The sequence below is a fragment of the Cervus canadensis genome, chromosome 13 (assembly GCF_019320065.1).
Source record: "Cervus canadensis isolate Bull #8, Minnesota chromosome 13, ASM1932006v1, whole genome shotgun sequence".
Taxonomy (NCBI): Eukaryota; Metazoa; Chordata; class Mammalia; order Artiodactyla; family Cervidae; genus Cervus; species Cervus canadensis.
The window spans coordinates 72,671,923-72,685,567 of record NC_057398.1 but is presented as its reverse complement, the minus strand read 5'-3'; the positions used below and the strand labels follow the sequence as shown (position 1 = coordinate 72,685,567).

The following is a 13,645-nucleotide window of genomic DNA, read 5'->3' as shown; positions in this document are numbered from 1 at the left end:
GCAGCAGCAGCAAAGAATCTGAGAGCTACCACTGCTTAAGGTTAACCTATTGGAGACTCTTAATGTGTATTAGGGACTTCCCTTATGGCTCAGCTGGTAGAGAATCTGCCTGCAATACAGGAGACCTGGGTTTGATCCCTGGGTTGGGAAGATCCCCTGAAGAAGGGAAACGCTACCCTCTCCAGTATTCAGGCCTGAAGAATTCGATTGACTACAGTCCATGGGGTCACAAAGAGTCGGACACAACTAAGCGACTTTCACTTTCAATGTGTGTTATCAGTCTCAAGTAACATTAGCAACCAGTCATGATTGACATACCACTGCCCTGGGAGTCTGGCATTTCTACCAATAAAGCATTTAAGGGGTATAACTTATTTTTTCTTGGAGGTTCCTATTTAGTCAGGTACTTTGAAGTCCTTGGATATTTTATTTATATACACATGTCTATCTCATCCCATTTCACATCTTACTTTGCTCCACAATTGTCAGGAATGCCTGACTACAAGGATTCAAAAAAGCTCGTCCCACCTAACTGTTGCTAAGTAGGTTGTAGCTTTCAGACCTTCTCTTTGGCAGCCAATTGAAAAATCAAAGGCTACAACCCATTTTCCCTCCATATGATTGCCTTTGCTAGACTCTCAAAGGGGCACATTTCATTTTATTAAAACTCTTTGAGTAATCTGACCATAATTTGGCCTGATCGGAGTGGTTATCTGATTTGCTGGGTTAAATAATGGGCCTTAATTGAGTCTGCGTTATTTGTGGAGCCAGTGCTGCTCTTGCCTTTGTTGCCTCCTCCTCCTTCCTTGTGTTTCCCAGTTAACCTTCATTCTTCTTTCTTTGCAGAGTAAAGAAGTCGGCCAGCAGCTCCAAGATGATCTGATGAAGGTCCTGAATGAGCTGTACTCGGTAAATCAGCTGGGTTGCTTGGCTCTTTCACAAGCAGAGGGAAGCAGCATTTGGCAGCTTGTGGCCATAGTCACGTCAGCACCAGAGCTGAGCTGAGGTTGAGGACAGTGCATGGTCCCCACTGGGGATGACTTCACCCATCTCTTTTTGCACTCTTATTTTCAAACTGGATTGAGCCCAAAAACACTTTCTCAAAATAGGATCCCTCTTTAGTTATGCAGGCTAACTCTGGCTTCTTTGGGGGCTTAATCACCAGAGACCAGCCAAGGTCTAGGTCACCAGCACAAGTGACCCTCATGAAGAGCAAACGAGGGACCCTGAAGCTAATAGTAAGGAACTTAATTTACATTGCTATTGCTCTTTGAATAGTACACACCCTGTTGGAAAGGGCCTGTTGTTCACAGTTTTGCGTCAGTTCTCGGATTTATCTCCTGGTTTGAGACCAGAGCGAGCGCTCTAGAGGGAAGCAGAGTCCTCAATGCCCTTAACGTAAGGGACCAGTTCAAGCAGAGAGCCTTGCGTCGACTCCCTGGGGCTTTGGGAGGCCACACCTCAGTGGCGGGCCAGGCTTTGGGTTTGGTGGAGAAAACACAGTCTGCTCTGAAGTGACCGGCGCTGCAGGCCCATGACGCCTGTGACTGACGCGTGTTTTTCCTCAGGCACAGGGAGGTGGTGGGGCTGTTTTTGTCCTAGTCATGTTTCGTAATTAAAACAAACATGCACACCAAGGAAATTCCTGCTGCCGTACAGGGAATATTCCTATTGTGCAGCTAAAGCCTTTCAGGGCCCCTTCTCCAGCTGGGCTGTGCCAGGCCTTTGTGTCATTCTCCAGGGTTGCCCCATCCTGTTTTGGAGGCAAAATTAATTTCCTGTGTTTACTTGCTTATTCACTACAGTTTTTTTTTTTCCTTTTTTAATCCACAGGAAGACAGGCAGTGGCGACACGTATCACAGGCATTTGGGATCAGAGAGTTCCATGTTCTTGATCCAAAAGCCGAGGTGTGGCCATGCTGTCAGGGCAACTGCTAAGCAAGTAGATAGGGTAGAGTGGTCATCGGTTTTGTCTCCAGGGACGCTCAGTTTGTTTGGGATTTCTGCTCTGTGACTCTTCTGCTCTGAAGCCAAGTAGATAGATGGTTCCCTTTGGTTCAGTTCCCAAGTCTTCATTTCTTTCAAATGAAGTTAAGCCTTTTTAAAAATAGAAGCATGTTCATGAACCATATTCAGACTGGATGAGTTTCCTGAACCCCCTGGTCTTTTTAATGCTTTACTTCTGCTCTTTATTTTTAGAGCATCTTCTAGGCACCATGAAGAACTATTACTCCTTTCTTCTGGCAAATAATTCACCAGGATAGAAAATGACATGTGTAGTCATAATATGAATCCTTTTATTTTCCCGTAAGCATCTTGGGTCTCTACTCTTGCCCCTTCTAGGGAGGAGTAGCAGAGAAGGCAGTGGCACCCCACTGCAGTACTCTTGCCTGGAAAATCCCATGGACAGAGGAGCCTGGTAGGCTGTGGTCCATGGGGTCGAGAAGAGTCTGACACGACTGAGCGACTTCACTTTCACTTTTCACTTTCATGCACTGGAGAAGGAAATGGCAACCCATTCCAGTGTTCTTGCCTGGAGAATCCCAGGGACAGGGGAGCCCGGTGGGCTGCCATCTATGGGGTCACACAGAGCCAGACACGCCTGAAGTGCTTAGCAACAGCAGCCGCAGGGAGGAGTAGGGGGATAATCAGCAAGCCCCAAACCAATTTAAATCCAGTATGCTGTTTCTGTAGGGGACCTGGAGGCAGCAGAGGAAGAGCAGTGTCTAGGGATCTGTTAGCTTTACTCTGCATCCTGGATCTCCTAATGTACCATGATTTTTTTTTTAAATAAATAAGTGAAAAGGCATAATATGTTTTGGTGTAAGAAAGAAGACCTTGGAACTCACTGCTCTGGTCTGAGGAGGGCCAAGTCGGCACTTCCAGCTGCAGTCTTCAGGCAATCCAGCATTGACCAGTGTTCACTGGCCACCGTGAGGCCACAGTCAACAGAGCGTAAGGTCCTCTCACTGGTGTGCAAACCATTGGCTGGGCACGGTGTCCCCTTCCATTAGGTGAGTTGGTACATGCTCTTACCATCTATTTAAGGCCAGTAGACAGTAGGAAGAGAGAAATGAGCAGAGATGGAAAGTTCCAGAGAAGGCAAAATGGTCTGGTGCAGTGATTCTCAATCAGGGGGATTTTTCAGGCAAGGGGACACTTGGAAATGTCTGCGGACATTTGTGATTATCACAACTGGAGTAGGAGCTGCTGGAAGTCAGAATGCAATTGAAATCTTATAATGTGCAGGACAGCCCCCCACAACCAAGAATTGTCTGACCTAAAATGGTCAATAGTACCAAGATTGAAAACCGCTGCTCTAACGACTAGAGTCTCCTGAATTATGCAACCCAAATCCTACCTGGTCTCCACCAGCTGTATGATCTTAAGGGGTACTCCTGACCTCTGTGAGCAAGATCTCCACATATTCTGTATGCTGGTGTCTCCCATTTCCCGGGGGTGGGGGGGATTTGGGGGAATCATGCTTCATGAAATATCAGACTATAGTTAAGGGTCAGATGAGTTTGCAGATTGTTGGCCATTAGAAAGTTCAGAGAATAGAAGTATAAGTTTTTTCTTCTGGAGTATAAAATAAGTTGTAGGACTGGTCTGAGTAAGGTACTGTGGCATTAAGGTGGCTAACTATCCCAGTTTGCCTGGGACTGAAGCCTTTCCTGGGACATGAGACTTTCAGTGCTGAGCCTAGGAAAGTCCTAAGTAAGCCAGGGTGATTGTCACCCTACATGACAGTGGTTTCAGGCAGGAACTTGGGACTTTTGTATGCTGGGTCCAGGAGATACTTGTTGCACACACTCTCTCTGTCTGTCTCTCTCCCCCTCAGAGGAGTTAAAAAGAAAACAAGGAAGGACTTTTTGTAAGGAACTTTCCCCTCATTTGACCTTTGGGAAGAGCTTCTATAAGCAGTACAAGTTATTTGCAAGCATGAGATGAAGGAAACTGAGGATGTAAAGGAACCCAGCATATTCAGTGCTCCTTTTTCCTTGTATCTGTCCTTAACGCCCACAAATACCTCTTCTGGGGAGACTGATTACCTTTGGGTTGAGAATTTAGATACTTGAATCTTGATAATCTAAGGGGCAGGACCCAGGTGTTCCCAAATAAAGATGCCTTTGGGCAAGAGGCCCAGATGCTCACCATAAGTGGCCAGCTGCCTTTCTGTACCTTCCTTTTTTCTGCCTGAAGGCCTTTGATTTTCATGACTTGGCACGCTGTGCCAGAGGCCGCTTGCCACAGCTTCTCTCAGAGAGCAATCCCAGGGAGCATTCTCCTCCACGCGCTCTTTACCCCCTAATAGGCCGGCTAGTTTGTAGGCCATGGTATCCGTGGTTTTCATTTTCTGACCGATGAATCAGGAATGCCTTTGAAGTCAGAGCACACTGCTTCCCAAAGAACTCCAGAATTCTCTGCCTCGGTCATACTCCGAGGCTGCATCTGGAAAAGCCCAGCCAGCTCCCACAGGAAGGGGTGAAGGCGGGGGCACAGAAGGCACGCAGGCCGGCTGAGCAGGAAGAGCCAGCGAAGCCCTAGGATTGAGAAAGAAAGGCGAGGTGTGGGGACATGGAAGCTGTTGTCGCCCCACAGGTTTCAAGCTCCTGTATGACCCATGAATATATGTCCTCTTGCTTTGGTGCAGCAGCTGTCTGCAGAGCCACTTCAGACTGGAACTTAGCACCTGCTCCCTTGAAACAATGTCAGTTAATAGTCCCCAGCACTTGGCACCAGGGATACAAAGACATATAAGGGATGTCCTTGAACTCGAGGCATTAATTTTAATGTAAGAGACAGAAAAGTAAAGCAGTAAGTAAAAGGTAGGTGATGACTCTTATCACATGTATACACAGAAGAAGGGCATGAAGTCAGGCCCCTTGGAGAGATGTTTGAATTAAATCCTAATTGCCAAGGGCTCTTTTATTGTTCTCTAAATGTTCCTTTTTTGTTGCATCCTGCTCTTGTTTCATGATGTATTGTCTTTTCATTTCTCAATGATCTCTCTAGGGATATTATTGATGGATTAATTTTGAAGTTTTCTTCTTTCTGTATACTTTCTGTTTTCTCCCAAATTGCTTGTTTTGGTCTTGGTCTTTCACGTTAGATATTTTCCTTAAATGTCCGGTAATCTTCAGTTGCCTGCTCATATTTTAAAGTGAGACACTAAATAGTGCTTGAAAGTACTCTGTCAACTGTGGTCTTTACTGTAGGGTGATCTGACTGGACTATGTCCCTGGGAAAACCCTGATGTCAGTATTTGTAGGTCTTTTGTATCAGGTGAGCAGTTTCCCCAGGTAAGACTTTTCTGATCTCCTGCCTATATCTAGGGTCTGAGTTGTAAAGAGGCCTGGCCATCTCAACATTCAGTATAGAATTTTCCTGTTTTAGTTTCAGTACCCCTATCCTCAGCTGGGCCAGCTGTCCCCAGACATAGACCCCCCCTACGAAAATAAACCTCTAGTCTTCCCAGCAGAGGGGCAGGGGATGGGTTCTGGAAGTCTGATTGTTCTCAGGTTCTTAGCCCCACCTTCATCCCACTTCCATTGATTCCTCTGAGGGTTTTTGTGATTTCAGTCTGGTTGCCTCTTGCCTCTCCACTTTTCATCTTCTGCTTTCATTCTTTTTCTCAGTTTATAACTAAAAAATAACATAAAAACTCTTTTCTGTTATTTTGGTGTGGCTTGGGGAGGGAGCAGAATTAAAGACATGAATTCAATATTTTGTTTTTCAAAGTAAAGTGAACTCCTTTGTAAAACTGAGAATTTAGGCTTGAGAATTTTCCCCTAGTTTGTGTTTGCTTCACTGTATATATTTCTCCAACTCCTATCTTGAGTTCCCTATTTCTCCAACAAATTTTCTTTTATAATCAATTATTCAAGCTTTATCCTTAGTTTCCCCTTGAGTTGAAGGGCCCTAGTTATACTTCTCCTGTATCTGCACAGAGGAGAGACTCAGTCATGTGGGCAATGACATTGATTGTAAATCTACCACTGTATACATAACATATTTCTTAACTGTGGAGAAGAAAGAAAAACACAAAAGAAGAAGTGGTGCTTACCCTTAGGAATTTATAGTTTCTTAGACGAGGTAGTGTTTTACTCTTTTAAAGTGAGTTCAAGTTCTTTAGGGGAAAGGAGTAATATACGTTATTAATTTTTTTTATTTCATTTGTTGTCCTGTTGGCACTGTTCCTTTGAGCCTCCCCCTTTCTTTTGGTCCTTCATGTTCATTAACAGCATTTCCTCTTTATTTATTACACATCTTCATGGAGTAAAAAGTCACTTTCTTAAAGTCAATTCACTTTTATAACGGTTCACTCAAACTTTTGAACCCCTTAATCACATTCAGATGAAAAGAAAAAAAGGAGCCTCCTATCTACCCTTCTTCAGCTAGGATAGCGGATGCCTCTTTCTTGCTTCTTAGTCAATCTGGAAACCTGGAAGACAAATTACTTAGGAAGGTTTTTAATGCTGTCAGATGGTAAATATTGCTTCTCCTAAGTAGAGAATATACAGAGTAGATCTTATACTTAAGGGAAGTGTCAGGCTCAGAATAAGGTGAAGCTGATTTTAAACCATCTCCATCGAAAGTGAGACATCACTTAATGGAATTTGTGGCCTGACAAACCTGGGTTTGAATCCTGATTCTGATTTATTTACTAGCTGTGTGACCTTGGATGTGATAGTTAATCTCTTTGAGCCTCAGTTTCCTCATCTTTTAAAGTGGAAATAATAGCATGTTGTTCATAGACTTGTTGTGAACGTTAAATGAGGTGACATACGTCAGGCCTCTGACACAGTGTTGACCAAGGGATCGAGATTACTATTATTACGCCCCGGCCCTCCTCTGTTGTTCAGCCCCTGCCCCTGACACACACCCCAGCTGCCGCCTCTCTGATTCTCCCCCTCGTGGCATCAGAACGTCAGTACTCATGAACTTCAGCTCGCTTGGTTTGTCAGCAAGCGTTTTTAATTTCCAGGTATAAGCAGAGGCTCCCTGTGTGGAAACAGAGAGCTCCAGCGGGGAGGTGCAGACACCTGGTGACTGGAAGTGGTGTGTTTGGGAGGAAATGAGGCTTCCCAGGCTTCCCAGCCTCCTCTGTAGGAAAAGGGACTAGACTTCCAAACTGTTGCTGTGATGAAAAATGTAAAAGTTGTATCCTCTCCTTTGATATTACGTCCTTCCTTTGGCAACTGCAGTTTCACCTGATGTGGATTCTGTCCCTTCTTAGGCTCTTCCCTGAATTTTTCTGAAGGTTTGCAGTCTTCATGGGGCTGTTGTCTAGACCACAGCATTGCTACAAGAATGAGAAAATGCATGTACAGCACTTGGCACCTAGTCAGGGAGTAGACTCGGGGCTCAGTAAGTGGTGGCTGCCCTTGTTCTTGCTGTGAGAGGGGGCATTTGATCGGGATAAAGCAAGCCAGTCAGATCCCCGGGACACAAGGCCAGTAGAAAGCTTCCCCATTTCATGTCTGAGAGTCCCCAAAGCATAGGCTGCTCCGCAGGCTGTGCTGCCCTCTCCAGGGTCCCAGCCAGCCCAGGAAGACTCTTGGGGCCTGAGTGCTGACGTTTCCTATCTTGGTCTTGTGAGATGACTAGTAAGGAAATTACCATATAAAGTAGAAATGCTCACAAATGTTCATAAATAGGAGTAAATGACTCCTGGTGGAAGACAAAAAATGAACAGTAAGACATGTTGGCTCACTTCAAATACTGCTTTCCTGTGCTTTGGAGTGGCCTTTAATATAGGAAGTTGGCTAAACCAAACACGTATGAATTTTGCCCTTAAGGGTATGAGAACATTGCTCATGGAGGAGAGGTCCAGCTGAGTCTCTTAGCCTGTAAAGCAAAGAACTGACCCCACTGGCTTGACCTCTAGGGGTCGGGGTGGGGGTGTCTTGCAGGTCATGAAGACATATCACATGTACAATGCCGACAGCATCAGTGCTCAGAGCAAGCTAAAGGAGGCGGAGAAGCAGGAGGAGAAGCAAATTGGAAAATCTGTGAAGCAGGAGGACCGGCAGACCCCACGCTCCCCTGACTCCACGTCCAACGTCCGCATTGAGGAGAAGCATGTCCGGAGGAGCTCAGTGAAGAAGATCGAGAAGATGAAGGAGAAGGTGTGTAGGCTCTGGCAACTGTAGGGGCTGGGGAGGAACACTTGAAGTCAGGACTGATAGGAGATTTCCAGTAAGCCCTGAGAGCAGGATAAGGAAGTCCTGGGTTCCTCTAGTGCCTAATGATCTTGCAGTCTGCCCTGAAAGAAATCCTGGTTATTGGAAAAACCTGGGCATCTGTAGCAGACAAACAAGAAACAGTAGTCACCTTTCCCAAGCCTGGGAGGGGAACTGTAGACGTAGGGTTTGGCTTCAGATGTCAGGCGTTCAGAGGCAAATATAGTGACACCTCCTTCAGGGTGGCGGTGCAGGGGTGGAGGATGGAATTTACAGATAGAACCAAAGTGGGACACACGTCTAAAGTAGGAGCCTCACTAACCTTTCCTGGGCTGTTCTACATTATGCCCTTGACTCTCATTACACAGAATTAGAACCCAATTTAAGGCAGACGCGCATAGGGAGTAGCAGCACAATTGTGGTTCTTGAATGTACTGTACTTTCCATCTTTTAGCGATCAGTCTCCCCTCTTAAAAAAATAAAAAAGTAAAAATGAACTTCTGTTCTCTTTTCAGCGCCAAGCCAAGTATACGGAGAATAAGCTGAAGGCCATTAAAGCCCGGAATGAGTACTTACTGGCCTTGGAAGCCACCAATGCCTCTGTCTTCAAGTACTACATCCACGACCTGTCTGACCTTATTGATGTAAGTGCTTAAAGCCAAAGGTGCAGGGGTACGAGGGGCACAAGGGTCCCTTGTCCTGATTCTGAAGATCTGATCAGGAGTCCCCCAGTTCTGTTGCTCAGGCGTCTTAGAGCATTTTGAGAACACCTATGAACATGGTAGCCATGATCCCTCTGGGGCTTGCCATGTACCAGGTATCAGGTGAAGCACTTTACACTTCTTTTCATTCATCCTCCCTAGAATCCTGGGAGGACGACGTTATTACCTCCGTTGTTACAGATTCAAATTCAGAGAGTTTAGATGACTTTAGCTAGAAATAAGTGACAGAGGCAAAATCAGTACCTAGGTCTGATTAGTAAACCCAGGCTCACAACCACTGTACGCTTGTGTCTCCCAGGAAATATTCCCTTAGATCAGCTACTTGCCCGTCGAACCGAGTGCCAAGAACTAAAGGCTTAGAATGTCATACCTGATTAGTTTATATAGCTCTTAATGTTTCTCAGTGTTATCTCATTTGATTGTCATGTCACTCTTTTGGGTCAATATTACAATCTCCAATTTGTAGATAAGGAAATCTAGGTAGGGGGTCAAAAGAGTTCCTGCCCAAAGTTAAACTGCAAATTAGAGCCCTGGTCAGGAAGGCACCCGGCTGCCCCTGACATCTGGCTCATACCTGCACAGATGATGAGAGGTCAGATCTTCGGCGCGTGTGTCTTGCGTGGGGCGGGCACAGGGACACGGGTTTTGTCTCCAGCCTTACGGGTTGGCCTTGGTTTGGTTTCTGCCGCTGCTTCTCCTTCGGAGGAGCCTGGTAGGCTGCAGATCCGTGGGATTGCAGAGAGTCGCACACGGCTGAGCAACTTCACTTCTTCGCTGCTTCTCCATACACCGTGTAGTGAGGTCTTGCAGTGGCTCTCACCTGCAGACACCAGTCTGGGCCAGTTCTGAGCCAGTCCTGACTGCAGCTGCTTAAGTACCCCAGCCTCTCCTGCCTGTATCAGAGTGAGGGGCCTGAAGCCATCCAGCTCAGCTTCAGCCTCCCAGTCTCCAGGGCCTCAGGCGGAGCCGGGCCTTGCAGAGGTCTGTTAGCAGGCAGCAACTGAGTTTTGTGAGCCTCTGGCCAGACCTCACATACTTGCCTGTCGACCTTGGTTTCTCTGCGAACGGACCTGCCCCGTTTTACCATGTTGTGTGTGGTTCTGGTCTAAGACTGGCCAGTGTGTGACTAGCTGGTTGACCTGAGGCTTGTCACAGAGATGGTTTGGAACTCTGCTGTGTCTGCCATCCAGCCCCTGGCAGACTGAAGAACTGGGCTAAACCATTGAGTACTTCAATCTGGCCCCACATCAGAGCTGCTTGGGAAGGTTTCTAAAATAGTAGTTTCTCTCTCCCTTCAGCCAGGGCTTTCTGAGTCAGTAGGTATCAGCCTCTTAATGCCCTGAGTGTCATCGTTTCACCGGGTCCGTGGAGCCCTGATCCCTGTCCAGGCCCTGCTTTGTTCTCGCTACTTGTTGATGCCAATCTGAACACTGTCCTTCAACGGAGGTCAGAGCCTTGGACAGGATCCTTTCTCCTGCTCACGGAAACATCTCCTCACTGTTGGGAGAGAGGCCTGTTCTCAGCATGAGGAGGGGAATCACTTCTTTCTTATGCTCAATCTCTGCTGTTTATCTCACATTCGATTAAAAAAAAAAAAATCCTACCTGGGCGGTCCACCACACCTCTGCTGTGGGTTCTCCTTCTCTCTTTCTTTTGCCCCCAGGGTAGGTTTCTCTCCCCTTTCACCAAAACCCTGACCTCTTTGGAAGAGAGGGGTACTGCTAAGTCAGTCACAATTCACAGACCGTCCATCAGATGTGAATCAGTGTTTTTAAATCAGTCCGAGAAGCAAGCTGTTTTGCTCCTTATTATCATTTTAAAAAAAAAAGAAGCTTGTTAGGAGCCTGTCTTCAGAGGATGCTATGTGAGATGCCATTAGCATTCAGCCAGGGTGTGGTTCTAGGTCACTAGGAGCAAGTCCAGGCTGGTAGTGTTCAAGGCCACATGGATGGTAAAATGCTCTCACTTAATTTTGTTTGTTTGTTGTTTGTGTTTTTGTTTTTCCTGGAGTGAAATTAATTAGTCTTTTAAAAAAGAAAAGAAAGAAAGCTTATAACATTATTATGCTCTACAAATGTTCAGTAAGTATTTATTTGGGATGAGACTATGTGCCCTGCAGCATCAGGGTACCAAAATAATAAAATAATTCTTACCCTAGAGGTATTCATAGACATACAGAGAGATCATTTTTTATCTAACTGGCCAGTTGCAGCACCAGTGCTAAGCACAGGAAGCCCAAGGACTGTGGTTTTCAAATCACAGGTCATGATCCATTAGAGGAGTCATGAAGGTTTGACTTGTTTTATTTCAATGAATAAACTAGACTAGGATAGAACAGAATGGGAAAGAAAACATCAGGGTGCATTACATTAGTAAGGTTAAGTTTTATTTGGTAAAACTATTATGTTAGAGGTGTGTGCGTGTATGACAATATAAGATGTATTTCTTACTGTAAGTTGGAGGCCAAAAAAAGTTTGAGAGCCACTGCACTAAGAACAGAGGAGGGTCTTTTAGTCTCTGTAAGCTCCCTGAGGGCAGGAATCAAGTCTCTTCTTTACCTTAATACGTGCATAAATAGGTACAGGGCTTACTAAGCCAAGATTTTTTTCCTTTTTATGCCTTTCAATACTGTTTTAATTGAGATCTAATTTGCATACCATGATTGAACTTGTGTTAAATTGCAAGAATTGTGATGAATCTTACACCCTTATAACCTGTGTCTCTATGAGGATGTAGAATATTTCCATCACCTCAGAAAGTTCCTCTTTTCTCTTCCCAGTCAGTCCTCCACCCTGAGGCCACCACTGTTCTGATTTCTTTTGACTATGAATTAGCTTTGCCTGTTTCAGAACTTCACAAAGGTGGGCTTTTTATATAGTATGTATTTTTTTAAAAAAATCTGCCTTCAGTTGCCCAGCATGATGTTTTTGAGCTCCATTCGTGTTATTATATGTGTCAGTAGTTTCCTGCTTTTTCTTGCTGATCTGTTGCCGTAAAAATGGCCAAAAGGATGGTTTGGCCATGACCCAACAGTTAGAGCAGAAGTGAGTAGGGAGCCCAGTTATCCCTTGGCTTTCTGATCTTGACAGTATCCAGAATTTGCTTTGAGATGTGGGGTGAATCTTGTGCCAGTCCATTGCCATCTGTGTTATGGACACCATTCTGCCTCCTTCTTGGCAATGTCAAAGCTCATTGTGTGCTCAGGCATCGAGGATAAGTGAAAGATTTTTGTGGATACCAGTCCATTCAAGGACTAGCCCTTCACTTCCTTTCATTGTATAGTATAAGATTTAATCTCAGATTGTAGGAATCCACTCGAAGCATCTGATACACAGCAGGAAAACCTTGACTTCGGGCCAAAAAAGACATTCTGAAGTGACTTGAGATAGTCTAAGAACCACAGGCTCCTTGGAATGTACTTTTCTTCCCCAGAAGCAGATGGATGAATGAAGAACCAGGCATTGTCCTCATGGAGTGTGGTGAGTGCTGTGTGTGGGCAGAGAATCTGTGACACCATATGCACCCAAGTCGGACAGGAGGGAACCCAGCTTTCTGAATAGGACATTTTATTAAGGGCGATTATTTCTTGCTTCTATGAGAGCCTGAAGTGGGTATTACTTTTCTAGGCCTTCTCTAGATCTCTGGGTGAGACTGTCAGCTGGTAAAGGGTTAATGAACCGTCAGTTCAAGTCATCACACATCTGGAAGGGCTATCATTAAATTCTTATAAAAATTTGATTTCCCCTGAGATAGTTTTCATCAAACATTTATATAACCCAGAAATGGCCAGGGGAGCCCGGCATGGCCACAGAACTCATCAGAAGCCATGGAAAACATACTTTGTCCCCATTGTGAGCAAAATAATGTGCTGCCTCTGCTCACTGGGATTCTACAGGGAACGGGGATGAAATATTCAAATCTTGTTTACCTAGCCTTGCGAGAAATTGCTTCTTTTCTGACGCCTCAGTTTCCGCTGCTGCCCTTTCAGATATGTGGGTAGCCAAGGCTCTGGAAAACCTATTCTGAGTCTCCTGGTTGGCTGAAGGCGTGGCTGAGCCCGAGGGCACACTGTGAGTCAGGCCCCCACGCGCTGGCACAGAGAAGCTCCCGAGCAGTCACTGTAATAAAGCCTGGACCGGCCCAGGAGACTCTGTCTTCCCTAGGCCATCCGGAGTGAGAGAAGCTAAAGGCTTCAGTGGCCACGGCTGCCCGCTTGACTAAGATCAGTGTTCAGCCTAAGTGGATTATTTCCTCAGAGGCTAGAGTCTGTACTCCTGGCATCAACCAGTCAACTGGTGCTTATTAAGTGCCTACTGTGCGCAAGGCCCAATGGTAAGGGATGCAAAGAAAGAGGAAGACTCTGGCCAGGCCCTCTTTGGAGGCTGATGTGAAACGGCAAGTTACAGAACGAGGGGGTGCGTCCTGTGTCACCTCAGGGCTGCAGATGGACGTCATTCTGGGTGGAGGGTTAATATGTGCCAGGCTTGTAGGGATGGCTGGCTGTCCTGGAGTTTGAGAAGTTATATTGGCTCTTGAAGATTGGGTCCAGTTCCAGCAGGTGAGAGGAGTGAGAACTGTTTCACGAAGAGACAGTGCCTGGAGCTGAAAGTCAGTGGACCTGGAGATACAGGTGATCAGTGTTTGGTCTGCGTGGTGCTGGATATAAGTAAACATGTATTAGCTTCACAGCAACCTCCGAGGCTGATGTTATCCCTCTGTGGGGCTCAGAGAGGTTAA

At 45.8% G+C, this 13,645-nt stretch overlaps 1 protein-coding gene across 9 annotated transcripts in view; it reads left to right on the top strand.

The window, feature by feature from the left end:
- The window catches only part of SRGAP2 (SLIT-ROBO Rho GTPase activating protein 2), a 248,780-nt gene that overhangs the window by 169,030 nt on the left and 66,105 nt on the right, over nucleotides 1-13,645 (top strand). For all 9 annotated transcript variants that reach the window (XM_043485043.1, XM_043485041.1, XM_043485042.1 and 6 more), the window contains 3 exons: nucleotides 847-909; nucleotides 7,917-8,132; nucleotides 8,702-8,830. In XM_043485043.1, the coding sequence (XP_043340978.1) occupies nucleotides 847-909; nucleotides 7,917-8,132; nucleotides 8,702-8,830 (408 nt within the window). The remainder of the gene's footprint in view (nucleotides 1-846; nucleotides 910-7,916; nucleotides 8,133-8,701; nucleotides 8,831-13,645) is intronic.